General features: G+C 48.7%; 1 protein-coding gene across 1 annotated transcript; it reads right to left on the bottom strand.

Moving 5' to 3' along the window:
* Positions 1-9,263: 9,263 nt before the first annotated feature.
* LOC308611441 (NUT family member 2G-like) lies at positions 9,264-15,062 on the bottom strand. Its single transcript, XM_081260216.1, is given in 8 exon segments — positions 9,264-10,143; positions 10,664-10,780; positions 11,193-11,464; positions 11,842-12,064; positions 12,068-12,113; positions 13,152-13,280; positions 14,240-14,345; positions 14,348-15,062. Coding segments are annotated over 8 exon segments (2,250 nt in total). The 5' UTR covers positions 14,913-15,062; the 3' UTR covers positions 9,264-9,351.
* Between the last annotated feature and the right edge of the window lie 1,149 nt (positions 15,063-16,211).

The raw sequence follows: 16,211 nt of genomic DNA, 5'->3' as shown, positions 1-16,211 counted from the left end.
AAAAGCTGTCACCAATATATGGCAAGAAGTTTGCTTGTATAATTTACACTAACTGGTATAATACACCTTCTACAAGAAAACTGAACAAGAATGAACTAGGGAGCAAAACATTTTTATCCTTTGAGCCATTCTGTTTTTAAGGGTTCTTGTAAGCTCTGATGTTTTGTCTCTGAGAGAAAGAAAAAAAAATTTTTTAATTGGAAATTTAGAGATTTTTTTTTAAAACTTAAAATGGAAGATCTTGGTAGTAATTGAGTGTATAGTATTGTGTCATATGTTTTATTATTCATTTTATAGAACTAATTGCCCATGTGTTCCTATAATAGGGGAGGAAAAAATAACGGTTTTAGTCCCAGTATAGATATTGCATGATAAAAGGAGAATGATGACCATCTCCATTTCCAAAGGGAGAACAGGAATTCAAAACATGCTATGCCATAAATCGTTTAATTCAGCATTTTAAAATATTTTGAGCATTTTGAACTCAATGTTTTGTAACTTCTAAAAAAGTATAATGTATATACATAATTTCCACACATTTAAAATGACTTGTTAAATTGTTAAGACCTGACTTCTTTCTCAAAATTAAGGTATGCTAGTCGGACCTGAGAATAGCCTCCAGAGGGCGACCGCAAGTTTCATCCCTGCAAACAACTGCATCAAAATTTAACATTGCTTCCAACAAAAGCAAGGACTTTCTAAAGTTAAAATTTGAAAAGCCAGTGATAATAGTTAATCCTTGAAAAAATACCATGACCCAAAGTCTGAATAGCTCTGCAAATATTGGTTGTTTCAGAAGGAGACCACCTCTAATTTGATGGTTTAGTAGAGCAAGGGCCTTTGAATCTAGACAAATCTCACAAAGCTACTAGATCAGCAAAACTTGTCATCAGTTCACGCATGCTCTGATTTTCCTGCTCACTGAAGTCTACCTCTTCTAAGCACCTTGTATTAGCAGGGTTTGGCTCTTGCATTTCCACAGACGTAAGGCCTTAAATTCAAGGGTCAGCTCTACAAATGGTTGATATATTACTTTGTAAACAGAGTTTCATCTATGGAATGGGATAAATATCTTCCTTATGTCTCATTGTTTTGTGAGTATTAAATTAGAGAAATATATGAAAACACTTGACACAATGACTGGTTGGTAAACTTACTTTCTGCCCATTTCTTTTGCCCTCCCTTTTTTTCTCCTTAAATTGAGAAAGATAGGATCTTATTATGTCATTCACTTCAATGTTTTAGTGCTATATCACTCTTCCATTACTTTTCCCCAAAGTATATTTTTAAAAATCTCACAGAAATAAAGTAGTGATTAAGTTTAAATAATTGATATTTCTCAATCCCTAGACAGAAGTATATCTAATAAAAGTAGGTTTGTTAATCCTTGACTGATAATGACTAGAAAATAAAGAAGTATTTCTAATTGGGCAGTCCATCCAATTGGCTCTCACCGTGTACCAATGGATTATTTTTTTTCTACTTATTTCATCTTTATTAAAGCTACAACACAGAGAACATTAGTTGAGTTTACTTTGTAACTGCCCTTTCTCATTATTCCTGACCTGTATCTAACTAGCAGACAGTTACTTTTGATTCTTCTGAGAAAGTTCCTAAAGCATTGCTTTTCTTTATAAAATAACCTTCCTGAAGGTAATGCTAATTTTAACTACTGATCAAGATGGCCTTAATGTGTCCCTCAGTTTGGCTAAACTTCAGACAGGATTTTTCTTTACCATAGGCCCCTAACCTCCCTTTTCTGAAAACATTTACTTTAAGAAGCTTGAAATTATAAATTCTTTCCCTGCCCCTTTGAGATGTAAATTTTCTCCTAGTCACTTGATAATTTTCCAACCCAGAAATGTCTTTCTCAAGGACCTGGGAGTCAGCTCTTTGAAATATAACCTTCAAGAAAGGTATTGCCCCTAGTTCCCAGTCTCTGTGGGGAGTATAGGAGCCTAACTTTGATAAGAGCCAAAGCAAACAGAGATGGTCTAATTATATTGACCAACCTCTTCCCCAGCATCCTCTACTATTTTTCCTACAGCTCATCCTGGCATCTAAAAACTTCCATGCCTTTTGTTTCAGCAGAACGGAGTTCAGTCTCTCTCCCCTATTACAGAATCATGTTGAGTAAAGTACTCCTTGCCTGTTTAACCATCTGGTGCAATTTTTCTTTGACATCACTCCATCACATACTCCAAACTGCCTACCACTTTCAGATTAATCTTATAAAACTTTGTATATGTGCTGCTGAAGTGAGCACAATCTTTATAGAACTTTGAATCACTCCCTATTTCCTGTGGCATGAAGCCCACCATTCAAACTTCTCCACAGTCTTATACCTTCCAAACTCATTAGTGTTATCTTCCAATTCCTGAATTCTCTCCTCCAATAATATTAGTACATTTTCTTCCTAAACGTGGCTAACATTTCCCCATTTTGAGATTTCATGTGTCTTCTAATTTTTTTAATATTTGGAAATTTTATTAGACTGTATTTGCCCATAACAAATAAAATAGAAATTGTTTCAAGTCTTTGCAAATAAATTTAATACAGGGTATTAAGAACACCAGTGATGAAACTTCTGAGAAGTAAAGAAGGGCCACCTAGATAATGGAGTGATTAGTAGGAATAGGAATTTACTTGTACCCCTATGCTGGAAAGGCAAAGTTAAGGAGAGGGTTGTAAAGGCGTCCAGGGCCAGGTTAAATGATCATCAATGTCAGACCATACCAGTTCTGTCTCATTGGAGTTGGAGCCGTGGAAGTTACACAGTTGCTGCTGGAGAATCTTCACAAAGTAGAAGAAGAAAGGGAGAAATCTCATAGCTTATCCCTAAACTTCCATATACTATCAGTTGCTTCTTTTTGGCTGCGCCTGATCAGAAGTAAGCTGCCTGTATGAGTCTGCTATCATGTGATACAAAACAGATTCAGGAAGGAACAATGACTAAATTCAAGAAAAAGCAGTCCCAAACTAGTATTTTTGCTTGAATGTTATGCAACAGTCTGTTTTCTGTATTTTTTCTAACTTTATTGAGATGTAATTGACATATAGCATTGTGTAAGTTTAAGGTGTACAACCTGTTGGTATGTTACATGTTGTGAAATGATTACCACAGTGGAGCTAGTTAACACACCTCCGTTACCTCGCATAAATACCATTTTTTTTGGTGAGAACATTTAAGATCTCTCTTAGCAACTTTCAAGTATATAATACAGTTCTGTTAACTGCAGTCACCATGCTGTAGATTAGATTCCCAGAAATTCATGTGCTAACTGGATATTTTACCCTTTGGTCAACATCTCCCCATTTCCCCCAACCCCAACCCCTAGCAACAACCATTCTATTGTCTGTTTCTCTGGGTTTGGCTGTTTTAGAGTCTACAATTTAGTTATATCATACAGTATTTATTTTTCTCTCTCTGACTTATTTCACTCATCATAATGCCCCAAGGATCCATAAATGTTGTTGCAAGTGGCAGGATTTTCTTCTTTTTCATGGCTGAATAATATTCCATCTATGTACATACCACATCTTCTATATCCATTTATCCATGTATGGACACTTTGGTTGTTTCCATCTCTCGGCAATTGTGAATAATGCTGCAATGAACGTGCGAGTGCAGATATCTCTTTGAAATAGTGATTTCATTTTCTTTGGATATATATATACCCAAAGCAGGATTGCTAATGTATGGTAGTTTTCTTTTTAATTTTTTGAGGAGACTCCATATTGTTTACCATAGCGGCTGTACCAATTTACATTCCCACCAACAGTGCACAAGGGTTTCCTTTTCTGCATCCTTGTCAACATTTGTTACCTCTTAGTCTCTTTGAGGTGATATCTCGTTGTAGTTTTGATTTGCATTTCCCTGGTGATTAGTGATGTAGAGCATCTTTTCATGAACCTGTTGGTGATCTGGATGTCTTCATTGGAAAATTTTTTATTCAGTTCTTCTGCCCAAGTTTTAATTGAATTGTTTGAAAATCTATATCTATCTATATCTATATATCTATATATAGATACAGATATAGCCATTGTATGAGTTCCTTATATATTTTGGATATTAACACCTTATCACGTACATGATTTGCAAATATTTTCTCCCATTCTGTAGCTTGCCCTTTCATTTTGTTGTTTATTTTTCTGTGTAGAAGCTTTTTAGGTTGATGTTATATAACAAGTTGTATAACAAGTTGTATATAACAAGTTATATAACAAGTTGTATTTCTCTTGGTGATTTTAAGATTCCCTTGTTATCTTTAACGTTGACATTTTAATTTTAATATTTCTTGGTATGGATCTCTTTAGGTTGATCTGCTTTGGAGCTCTCTGGGCTTCCTGTATCTGGATGTCTATTTCTTTCCCCAGGTTAGGAAAAGTTTTCAGATATTATTTCTACAAATGTTTTCTGCCCCCTTTTCTCTTCTCCTTCTGGAGTTTCCTATAAGGTGAATTTTATTCCATTTGATGTGCCATAAATCCCTTAAGCTATATTCATTATTTTCATTCTTTTTTCTTCCTTATTCTCTGATTGGATGAGTTCCTCTGACCTGTCTTTGAGTTCACCTATTCTTTCTTGTGCTTCATCTACTGTATTTCTAAGTTCAGTTATTGCATTCTCCAGTTCCGTGACTTCTATTTGGAACTTTCTTATATCTTCTATTTCTTCGTTGAAGTTCTCACTGTTTTCATCCATTTTCCTTCTGAGTTCAGTGAGCATTTTTATGACCATAACTTTGAACTCTTTATCAAGTAAATTACTTATGTTCATTTCATTAAGATTTTTTCCTGAGGTTTTATTTTTTTCTTTTTTTGGAGTATAGTCCTCCCTTTCTTCATTTTGCTTGACTCTCTGTGTTGGTTTCTATGCATTAAGTGAAATAGCCACATCTCCCAGTCTTGAAGAGCTGTGTGACAGATGAACCTTGTCATTTAACCCTGTCTACTCTTGGTTGCCTCTCAAACCTTTGTGATTGTCTAAGCAGTTTATTTTTAATAGACCTGGCACACCATCCCAGCGGTTGAGGGTGTGCCAAGACAAATGAGCAACCCAAAGTGGAGGATCTCAGGCAGCACCGAGATTCAGGTTGATAGGAAGCCAGAAAACTTGGTAACAGCTTTTAAAGAATGCAAATGTATTTAGTCTTGTGAGATTGCAAGTGGAAGCCCTGCTGCGCCCCAGAAGCAAGCAATCTGAAGGTGTTCCCTGGGGAGCAGTCACAAGAAAACAGTGCTTCAGATAAGTGTACAAGCTCCATTCTGGGAGATACCAGTGAACTGTAGTAAGGCAGAGTGAGGGTGGAGAGATGGCACCCCCAGCCTACCTTCCCCGAGAGCACATCCGTAGCCTCTAGATGTGTGCTGAACCTGAAGCCTGCTCTTAAGTCTTGTCCCTACTAGCAAATAGGCCTTTTTCATGTAAAGGCTGGGGCTGTGTCTCAGTCTGATGTGTAGTGGTACATCCTGGGGGTGGTATCCTGCCAAGAACTGTCTCTCCAATTGTTACAGTCCCATGGGACCCAGAAAAGAAATCCCTCCTGGCCTCCAGAGCCAGGTGATCAAGGAGCATCCCCTGAGTGGAGGCCACAAAAATGGGATCTCCTGTCTTGGAGATTCTGGCTCTCTGGAGCACATCAGAAGGAAAGTGTGAAGATGATGCTTACTGGCTGAGTGAGGCGGTGGGAAGAGTGCAAAGATGACACCATTTGAATAAAGGGAAAGAGGGAAAAGAAAAAAAAGAAAAGAAGAAAAAAAATATATATATAGCAAGACAGAGGAAGAGCAGGGAAGAAGGAGCCAGCTGGCTGGAGCACAAAGCTGTCACCTGCAGGAAAGGAAAAAGGGGAAGAAAGATGGCACCTTTCAGTTTTATGAAGGCAGAGAGAGAGCAGGAAGATGGCACCCGCCAGCCTCTGTCCCTGGGGAGTATTCCAGCAGGCCCCTGTTCCTCAGATTAATGCTTTAAAATTGGGAAGTGAGTCTCTTTCACCAAAAGTCAGAGTGCTTTTCAAAGGGCTGCTTCTACACTTGGCCCTGGGACAGGTGAGTCTGTGCACAGGCCCTTTAAGAGCTGTTCCTCAGTTCACAGCCCTATGGGTCTCATGGGATGTGGTTTGTTGGTCTTCAAAGTCAGATGTTTTGAGGGTCTATCTCTCAGGTGCCAGCCTTAAAATTTGGAGTGCCCAATGTGGGGTCCATACCCTTCACCTCTCAGGAAGAAGCTCCAGGTTTTGAGTTCCTTCCTAATTGTGTCTCCACACCAAGGATGGGGTTTATGGCAAAATTGTGTCTCAGCCTTTCCTACCTGTTTTGATGTGGTTTTCCTCTGGTTTTCTTGATGTGAAGGGGTTGCTCCACCATCTTTTAGTTTTCTTCAGAGGAAATTTTTCCATATGTAGCTGTAGCTTTGGTGTGTTTGTGGGAGGAGGTGGGTTCGGGATCTTCCTATGTTGCCATCTTGAACTGGAACCTATTTAATATGTTTTAAATTTTGGTTTTCAGTCGTTCAGTTTGTTACTAGTATATGGAAATCTGATCAATGTTGTGTATAAATGTTTATGTATTGATTTTATATTCTGAGATCCTGCTAAAGCAAGCTATTATAATTTATTATGAGTCTACTTATACCTTCCTTGGAATTTTCTATGTAGACAGTTATGTCATCTGTAAAGAATGACAGTTATATTCCTTCTTTTCTAATATGTATGCCTCTTTTTTCCTTTTCTTGCTGTACTACACTAACTAGAATCTAAAGTACTAAGTTGAAAACTAAGATAAGAGTGGACCTTCTAACCTTGTTTTGAACTCAGGGAAAAGCATTCATTCTTTCACCATTTCATGTGATGTTAGAAGTGGGTTTTCTGTAGAGGCTCTTTATTCGGTTGAGGTAGTGACCTTCTAATCCTAGTTTCCTGAGCACTTTTAATATGAAGGGGCGTTGAATCTCGTTCAGTGCCTGTTCTGTGTTAATTGGTGTAACAGTACGTGTTTCCTCTTTAGACTCAATCTGGTAGATTACATTGATGAGTGTTTACCATTGAACAAGGCTTGCGTCCCTGGAATAAACGCCACTTGGTCATAGTCTGTTATTCATGTGGATGCTGATGGTAGGTATTCTTGTGGATTCCTTCTAGTAGGGTAAATTCTGGTTCCCCCAAAACGCCCGTGTTTAACCCCTCCTATGACAATATGTGCACGTTACCTTGTATGGAAAAATGGACTTTGCAGCTGTGACTAAGTAAAAAATCTTGAGATGAAGAGATTATCCTAAATTTTCTGGGTGGGCTATATATAAACACAAAGAGCTGTGTAGGAGGGACACAGGAAGAGTCAGAGTTGGAGAGACCATGTGATGAGGGAAGCAGAGATTAAAGTGATGCACTTTGAAGATGGAAGAAGGGACTAATTCCAAGGAATGCAGGCAGCCTCTAGAAGACAGAAAGGGAGAGGAAACAGATTCTCCTGTAGGGCTTCAAAAGAAACAAGCCCTGAGACACCTTGACTAATATCAGACTACAAAGCTGCAAAAACTTTCTTTCACAAAGGGTCAAGGAGGGCTGGGAGCACATATGTGCTGCCCACCTGGACAGAGGGGGACCTGTGAGGCTGACCTACAGATTCTGAGGAGGTGGAGAGACATGAGCCCCTTTCTTCTCCAAGCTCTTTGCAGGGTCCAGCAGAGAGTCATGCCACCTGTGGAAGCCTGCGGCCCCAGTTTTGCATGCTGGTGGTGTAGGGGTCATGTTCAGGGAATCTCTGTTGTCCTAACACCTGCCTGGGTCCTGGGGAAGGAATCAGAAGTCAGAAGCAGGAGAAGAGCCTTTGGCCAGCAGGGAAGGGGGGGTGAGGCCCAGGGCAGGTCCATAAAAGATCAGAGCATCTCAGTGCTTTAGGAGGAAGGGGCTTCAGAGGTGGGCCAGACAGGCTGTGACAGAGGCTAAGCGGACTGGGAGGGGAGGCACTTCTGGGAGACAGCGGGGGTCTACCCCCTGCCCCTCATTGTTTGCTCGTCTCACTCTAATGAGGGGGTCATTTCCCCTGCTCTGATGATTCGAAGCCTCTGCCGACACCCACAGGACGGTGACTGAGGCCTCCACACTCCTCAGCATGGATCCCAGCTCCCACTCAGATCTGGGGCCACAGACACCTCTCCCACCCCCTGCCGCCCCTGTGAGCAAGCTGTTCTTGTGAAACGTGGTCATAGTTTGTTAGGAGGACCTGTTTCCTATGGGGATACAAACCAGTGTTGATACCAGTACACACACACGTCCAGCCATGGGTGCAAAGGGAAGGGACAGTAGCTCTGGGGTGTCTCTGCAGACCCGGAGGCCCCGGACGCCAGTCCCCACGGCCACAGCCACATGGGTCCTCCTCCCTCAGTTGGACGAGATGCTGCTGCACAGAGATCCCACAAGTTCCACAAAGGGGCCCGACTGTCCTTTCCCTTATACACACCTTTAACGGGGGCCCCATGAATCTCCCCACACCCATTCCCCTTGTTGCATCCTCATTGGGATGAAGAGGTAGCTGCCTCCACCACTCTCCACATTGCAATAATCCCAGTGGAACTAGAGGATGCTCCCGCTACGATGAGGCAGACAGTCCCGTCCCCATGGCCAAGACTTTTCGTCTCTGGTCAGGCCACCCACACAGGAAACCCTGGATGAGCGGAGGGTCATCCCAGCGCCGTCGTCTGGCCACTTCACGAAAGCAGAGAGAAGCTCCATAATGACAAGGGCCGTCTCCAGGCTCCATCCTAGAAACTGGTGAGTGTCCAGAGGGCTGAAAGGCACAAGAGCAGCTCTGCCTCCCCAGAAGGTTCAGGGATGCAGAAGACGGTACAGATGCCCCAGAAGGGCCCTAGCCAAGCAGGCGTTAGAGAAGGGGCTGATGAGAGGATCCCTGGGGAAAGTGAGAGCTGTGCGTTCCCAGGGGCAGCCTGAGGAGTCCTTGTCTATGTGGAGGAAAGGTGTGGCCACCTGTAGACCCAGAGCTCCTGTGACCTCCCTCATCCTTCCTTCCTCTCAGGATCGCTCTCTGTGGAGCAGCTCAACACCAACAAGATGACAGTGGCCTGAGAGCATTTCCCACGAAAACGATCTTTGTTCACAATTTACATACATCACTCCAAAGGTCCTGCTCCCACCCACACCTGGCCACACCCACCTCCCCCACCTCCCTAACCCCCCACAATCCCGCTCCCCCTCCCCACCCTGGTGGTCCTGCCCCCCTCCCTTCCTCCCACATCATCCAGGATCAGCACTGGGAGGAGGAGGAGGAGCCCCTAGGCTCCCCAGGGGGCTGCCCTGGGGCCTCGCCCTGGAGGGCCAACCCAGCTGTTCCCTACTGGCTGCAGTGCTTCTTCCTCCTCTTCCCACGCTTCTTTGTGTCAAACGGGTCACGCTTTCTCTTTCTCAGCTGTGAGGGGCGAGCCAGCCCCAGAGCCAAGGCTGGCCTCCCAGAGACGCCGAGGCCAGCCCCGGGGATGGGCAGCTTCTCAGCAGCGGCTGGGCGTCCACACAGAGCCCGCTTCCTCGACTTGGGAGCGGCTGGTGGAGCTGGGCTGAGGCCTCTTCTCTGAGAGGAGGGGGACTGGGGAGCACTCTGGGCCCCCCAACCTCCAGAGGAAGCCAGGGCTGAGACATGCGCAGGACTGAGGGACATCCCGAAAGGCACCAGTATATGCTGAGAGTCTACGATGAAGACGCTTTGGAGCACCTCCTCGTTCTCACTGGACCCATCCCTGGGCACTCGGGCCTCCCGAAGAGGAGAGGCCTTTCTGAGAACAGACGCATCCCTGGATCTCAGTAGAGGGCCGGTGCGCCTTTGAGCCTGGGGAGGGGAGAGCCGTACGGGCCGGAATATAGAGAACTCCTGACGTCCTCCAGAGGGAACAAAGACTTTGGGCCTGCACAGGGCAGTGTCTGTTTGCATGAGCCTATGAAGAGCCTGAGAATCAATCTCTGGTGGGCAGGCTTCATCACTGACCCCTAGATGGGGTTCTTGGTCGTGCCTCTGGGCACCTTGGCCGGCCTCGGACTCAGAAGGACTTGAGGCCATTCCGGGTGCACTGTGACTCGGGGCTGCCCGCACACCGTCGTCCTCTTTCAAGGCCAGGAGTCGTTTCTGCACCAGCTGGTAGGAGGGAGGAGGACAGTGACGGCTGCACACACACGTGTGAGAGGAGGAGCACTGGGCAGTGGGACAATGGCCCTGTGGGGGAGGAGGGGACGGGCGACCCCAGGACTCGAATCCAAATACAGACACTGTGGCAGTCCTGCCATCCTCCTGCAACTGATTCCCAGCTTTGTGACCTTCCCTCCCCTCCTGGCTCCCTATCCTCTCCTTCCTTTCACCCTGCACTGCACCCACCCCAGAACGGGCCCTTCCCCATGCCAGGTGTCCCAGGCAGGGGAGGGATGGACAGCGCTATGTGGCCCTCCTGTTCTGGGGCCCTATCTCTCCCCTATTCACTGGGGTCCCTCCGTGCCCTGGTCTTCCTGGGTGTCCCTTGTGTCCCCTGTTCTACCGGGGATCCCTCCCTCCTCTGGCTCCCCTGGGTCATCTGGGTTCCCCTGTCCCCTGGATCACCTGGGGTCCCCCTCCCGTGGGGTCCCCTGGCTCCCTGAGTGTCCCTCTCCCTCCCCTGTCTCACTTCTTCGGGGGTGAGCCCTTCCTCCTGCTCCAGCTCCTTCTCTAGGGCCAAGAGATCCAGCTGTGGGTCTGGAGAAAGCAAATCTGCCAGGAATCCAGGGTGAATGACTGCCTCCACCTAGAACAGAAAGAAGAGGCTGTGAGCATCCTTGGCCAGGAGTGGTCTGTGAGACAAGAAGGCCAGGAGGGAAAGTGAAAAGCAGAGATCCACCCCACTGTCCTCCACAAGGCGGGGATGGTCAGCGCGCGCACGCACACACACACACACACACACACACACGCAAACATGCACATACACAGTCACACACAAAAGAGCACATATACAGAGGCACAAACACAGACACAAAGGCATACACACAGATAGACACAAACATATACACACAAACATCTGCGTAAACCTCCCCTAACACCAGGCTCAGGAGCAAGGAGCTGAGCTTAAGTCCCAACGGCCTGAGCAGAACCCAGATCTTGGGTGCTGAGAGTTCCATGCCCTGGCATCTTGCAGACCCCAGTCTCCAGGCCTAGCCTACTTTGGTGACAAAGTCCTCCTGGGAACACAGCTTGTCGATGTAGCTTAAGAGATCCGGGTCCGAGTAGGTGCCGTCCTCTTCCTGCTGCAGCTCATTTCCGTCCTCTCCCCATTCTGCATCTGAGTCGCCTGTGGCTGAGTGGACGGGCCCCACCAGCGCCTCCATGATGTCCATATACTCCCTCACAGCCTCAGGTGGAATGTCCTCGGGTGCCTTGGGCTCCGGGGGTCGCTGAGACCTGTGTGGCTTCGGGCGGGAGGGCTGGGCCCTGGGGCCGGACATCCTGGGAGCACAGGCTGCGGCAGAGCAGGAGGAAGGGAAGGAAGGTGAGGGGCTCCCGGTCCACCTCCTGACCACCGAGCGCACGCTGGTGAGGGCACTGTTGGGGGACATTGATGTGGGTGTGGGGGGGTCAGGACCACCTGAAGCTTCATGCACAGTTGGAGGGGGGAGGTAAGGGGGCATCTAAGAGAGTCACATGTAAGGAAGTGGGGAACCTCCAATTTTCCAGGGGTGTCCCCATCAAGCCCACTTCTTAGGCAGACTTTGTGTGCAGTCCTTTGACAGGGAGGCGTGAGAGAAGTTACAAAATTGACCAAGTCAATAATACCCCGTAGTGACAAAGGGCATCTGAGACCCCACCCCCCACCCACCGCCTCGGTGGCTGTTTTGCTTGAAAGACCAATGCCCCTGTCTTGAAGGAAGATGATCCACATGGGAACAGTGGCCAACCCTGGGCCCCTGTTACCTGTGCGTTCAACTCCAGTGGGAACCTGGGTGGCTGGCTGAAGGCCCACTTTCGGGACTGGGGGCCCCCGAGGATCCAGCTTCGGTGGGGCTGGAGGAGGCAGGCCCTGCGCGCACTGCATCCACTACAACTGCTGAACCTGCATCTCCTCCTCTGCCTCAAATTGCATGAACCTGGGGGGTGACGGAGGCACAGGCCACCCTGAGAAAATGGCCTGGGTTCTGGAGCCCAACAAAGGCAGCCAAGAATGAGGGATTGGGAGAGGATGTGCCTTGGGGCTGTCAAGGCCCTGTGAGGTGCTGTCCACAGCAGAGAGCTGCTCCTGGAACTGATACAAGATCTGGGACCCTTCCTGCCTCACCAGCACTGGAGAGCATTCAACAGCATAGAGCCAGGTCGCTGCACTGAACCAGGTCAACGGGACACGTGTCTGACCCAGGGGGCACCCTCCTCATGCCCCCCATCCAGAGCCACATGAAGGGCTGACAGCCAGAGGCTGGAACAGGCATGTGTTCCCCACAGGGGTCCTTGCCCAAATCCAGGACCCTGGGTTGGGACTGAGAGTTCTGGAACGTAGACCTGGAGACAGGGCTCAGGAGAGGCTGGACGATGTGGATGCTGAGCTTACAGGACAGGCCTTCCTTTCCTCTGAGAGGTGCTTGTTTGTTTGGTTTTGTTTCTTAAACCAAGGGGATTACCGTGGAGCAAACACTGGAAGGGCCAGAGACCCTTGGGCTGATGACAGCTGGCTTCCCCAGCCTCTTGAGGGATGCCAGGGTACCCACTCAGGCCACTTTTCGTGAGGAGAGGGGGTCCCAAATCTATGTCAGTGGCCGCCAGCCAGCCACCACTAAGGAAGCAGCAGGCTGGCGGGTGGAGCTCTTTCCCCAGCCCAGCCCATATGGCTGGAGTTGGACCCCTACTGGACTCACAGCTTCACCCTGCCCCGTCCTGAGACCTTCATGTGAGGGCACGGGTAGGTCAAACTCGGGAGGGCAGAGCTCGTGGTGGAGGAAGGACAGAAGAACCAAACTGTCAAGGTGAGGGAGGGGTTTCTGGAGGACTGTAGGGCCTCTGGGCTGTGGGCCCCCCGTTCCGAGCGACAGCCCTTCTCCTTTGTCCTCTCTGATGAGCACCCCCACGGCCAGACCCTGCCCTCACCCACTCGCCTCACCCCCCACGCAGCCCCTGGGCCCAGGACGCTGACTCACTTTTGCGCCATCTCGTAGTAGATCATCCGGTCAGAGTTGCTAATGTGCTGCCATTCCTGCACGGCCCTGCACAGTCCCTCCTCCAGTGTCATGGTGGGCTTCAGGCGGGCCAGGGATCGAAGCGCTGGGCTGTAAGCACTCGGGGTCAGTCTCTGTGCCCAGCCCAGCCCCCACCTGCCTGACCCCACCCACCAATGTGGACCACACATCACTCAACACAGCATGACTGAGCAACAGGAGGGTGAGAGGCAGGTGTCTGGGAGAGCAGAGACAAGGCTTCCCGGCTACGGCTGTCACCGCCTCACACTCACTCGAGGATGACCATCCACTCCCAGGCTAGAGCTGGGACACTGTGCCTTGGGGAGCTCTTTTCCTCTTCAAGGCTGCCTTTTCATAATAAAAATCACCATCATCAGTGAGGCGTGGCATGTGCCAGGCAATCTGCTCACACTTCATAGATTAGCCCAAGGAGTCTTCTGCACGGTCCTCTGAAGGTGAAGTGTGATTGTCCCCTTTTTACGAGGGACCGCAGGTTTAGGATGGAAATGCCTGCCAGGCTCACAACTCTAGTGGGAGAGAGCCCATGCCCTTAGGAGAGCTCTACCATCACCCTGTTCCTAGTGGAATTCTCCACATCAACAAAGTCGAGGCGTGCATGAAGCGCTCTCCTGGGCCCCGCGCTCCTCCCCCTTCTCCGAAGTGACCTCCCCTGGCCACGTACACTCAAGTGCTGTATGAAAGGAGACGTCAGCACAGGAGAGTGTGGCATCCACTCCTTGGCTCCTCAACTTACACCACGACCCTCTCTGACTGCAAGTCTTCAGGCCGTATTACCAGGAGAATCATGGAAGAGCAAGCTGGCTAGACTCACAGGGGGGTGGGGTCAGTTGAGATAAGGCACATTTCAGTCATGATGTCATGGACTGGCAGGCTCGCCCGTATGACCGACAGTGTGCCTTCTCGTGGCGTGGACATCGCCCTCACACCTCGCTTCCAGTATCCCTAGAAACCTAACGTGCGAGTCCATCCCCAGTTCCTCTTTATCTAAGAGCTCCGATAAGCTCATGGCCCCCTGAGCGTTCACTCACATGAGAAAGCAGGAAGGAGCTTCTGCATCAGGACTCTGGGGAAGGTGTCTCCGGGCCAGTGGCTTGAGGCGCTGCCACCGTCGGAAGTTACTGTACACGCTCTGGTGGTTAGAGAGGCATAGGGCTGGTTGGTGTCCAGGCTGCCCTCCCTGGAAGTGCCATGTGGCCATGGCCCAGAGTTCACTGGGCGAATGTTAGGGGCCATCTGGGCAGCTGGTGGTGGAGCTTGAGGAGGAAAGCCTGGGGTCCAGCCTCCCTTGCCAGCCTGAGTAACTCCAACAGCTGGAGCAGTCACAGTGGTCTCCATCGCAGGGGTTGCTAAGAATATGGGTGCAGGACATGCAGCACTCCCGCTGAGGGCCCCTGGAGCGCTCCAGTTGAGGGGGCCCTGAGGAACGATAAAGGTCTGAGTCTGCTGGGCCTGCACTGGCCTCCCTTGTGACCTGACTTGGACAGTGAAGTTGCAAGCCCCAGGGGCACTGGGGCCACAGCCACCATTAGCCACCAAAGGCATCCTGGGGAAAGCTGGCAGCAGCAGGCTGCTGCCGGGAGGGAATGCGGGGGTGATGAGAGGTGGCAGGTGCTGCTCCCAGGGTGGCCAGTGCTGGGCGCCAAGAATGGGTGGAGGAAAGGACACTGCCGTGAAAGTAGACAAGGAGGCACCGGGGTTCATGGGGACATCCGTTGCCAGCACTGCAGATGCTGTTGAGGCAAAGGAAAGGAGTGAATGGAGGAGGAGAATGGGCAAGTGGGACTGAGGCTTTCTGCGGCATCAGAGTGTAAATCTCCACAGATGAGAGACTCTTGGACAAGGGAAACTGCAGCGTGCAAGTGTCTTCAAGTGATTTTCATGCCCTGACCTCCAGTTGAGAATTATTCCACTGGTGACCCCACGCCCATCCACCAAGCTCCCTGACCCATGCCTGCCGAGAAGAAATTGCCTCAGCAAGCACTCACTTGGAGAGCCTCCCTAAGGCACACCCTGGCACCTAAGCCTCACAGGCTGTCTCCCAAGACCTGGAGCTGTGTGGACATCTGGTCTGTGAGAAATGCCCCTCAGCCGGCGTACTAGCAGGTAGGGGCCTTCTGCAAGGTAAGTTCTAGGCCCCCAAAGGCCCTTTGTGGACAGGCACTGTGTAAAATATTAGGGCCCCACCTCCTCCTCAGTCCTCCTTTTCCTGATGCTCAGTATAAATCCCCTCTTTCTTTCCTAGCCTCACAAAACAAAACAAAATGCTGGAAAATATCTCTAATGGAATCCTGATAAAAACCCATGACACAGGCCCAGAAAGGACCTGCATCTCAGAACAACCCACAGCAGATACGTAACATGGGCCAGGTCCTGCCACCCCTTCCCCAGTGCCCAGAGTCACTGTCATCAGTCAGGAGTTCTGTTCCTAGGGGCTTGGGGTGGTCTGAGAAGTAGGCGCGTGTCCCTTAGATTCTGTCATTTCACAGCCAGTGATGGCTGCAGAGGATTAAACAAGGGCCAGGGAATTGTCATGTTACATTGGTCGTGGGAGTATAGACTGCCTGTGGTCCTTCCCCTTCCAGCTCCCAATAACAGAGAGACAATCTGAGATGCAGGCATAAGCCAGATGCCATGGCGATCAAGTTGTCTGAAACACATCCCTGTTCAGGAGAACAAGGTACACACCACGGTGCACCTAACTCACCAGAACAGATGTCATAGGACGTTTAATAGTAACACAGAAGATCATCTTCCTGATCCTGGGCTACACTCCTTCCCCCTTTAAAAGAGGAAGCAGCCTTCATAGACATTCCACCCGAACCAACCCCACTCCACATCTGTTCCCTGTCCATGAAGGAGTGACCTGAAATAGGAACAAACTCTTCCTCTCAAGGCAGCCTGAGGGTCCAGCATGAGATACTGGACAAGATGAAGTAGGTCTGAAGTACTGCCATTCCACAAAAGGAAGAACAATTCAGAGCAACTCAGGAACCTGAGCCC

Source organism: Mesoplodon bidens, assembly GCF_964165515.1.
Source record: "Mesoplodon bidens genome assembly, contig: HAP1_SCAFFOLD_864, whole genome shotgun sequence".
NCBI lineage: Eukaryota > Metazoa > Chordata > Mammalia > Artiodactyla > Ziphiidae > Mesoplodon > Mesoplodon bidens.
The sequence above is the reverse complement of the archived record's forward strand: the minus strand, read 5'-3'. Positions and strand labels throughout refer to the sequence as shown.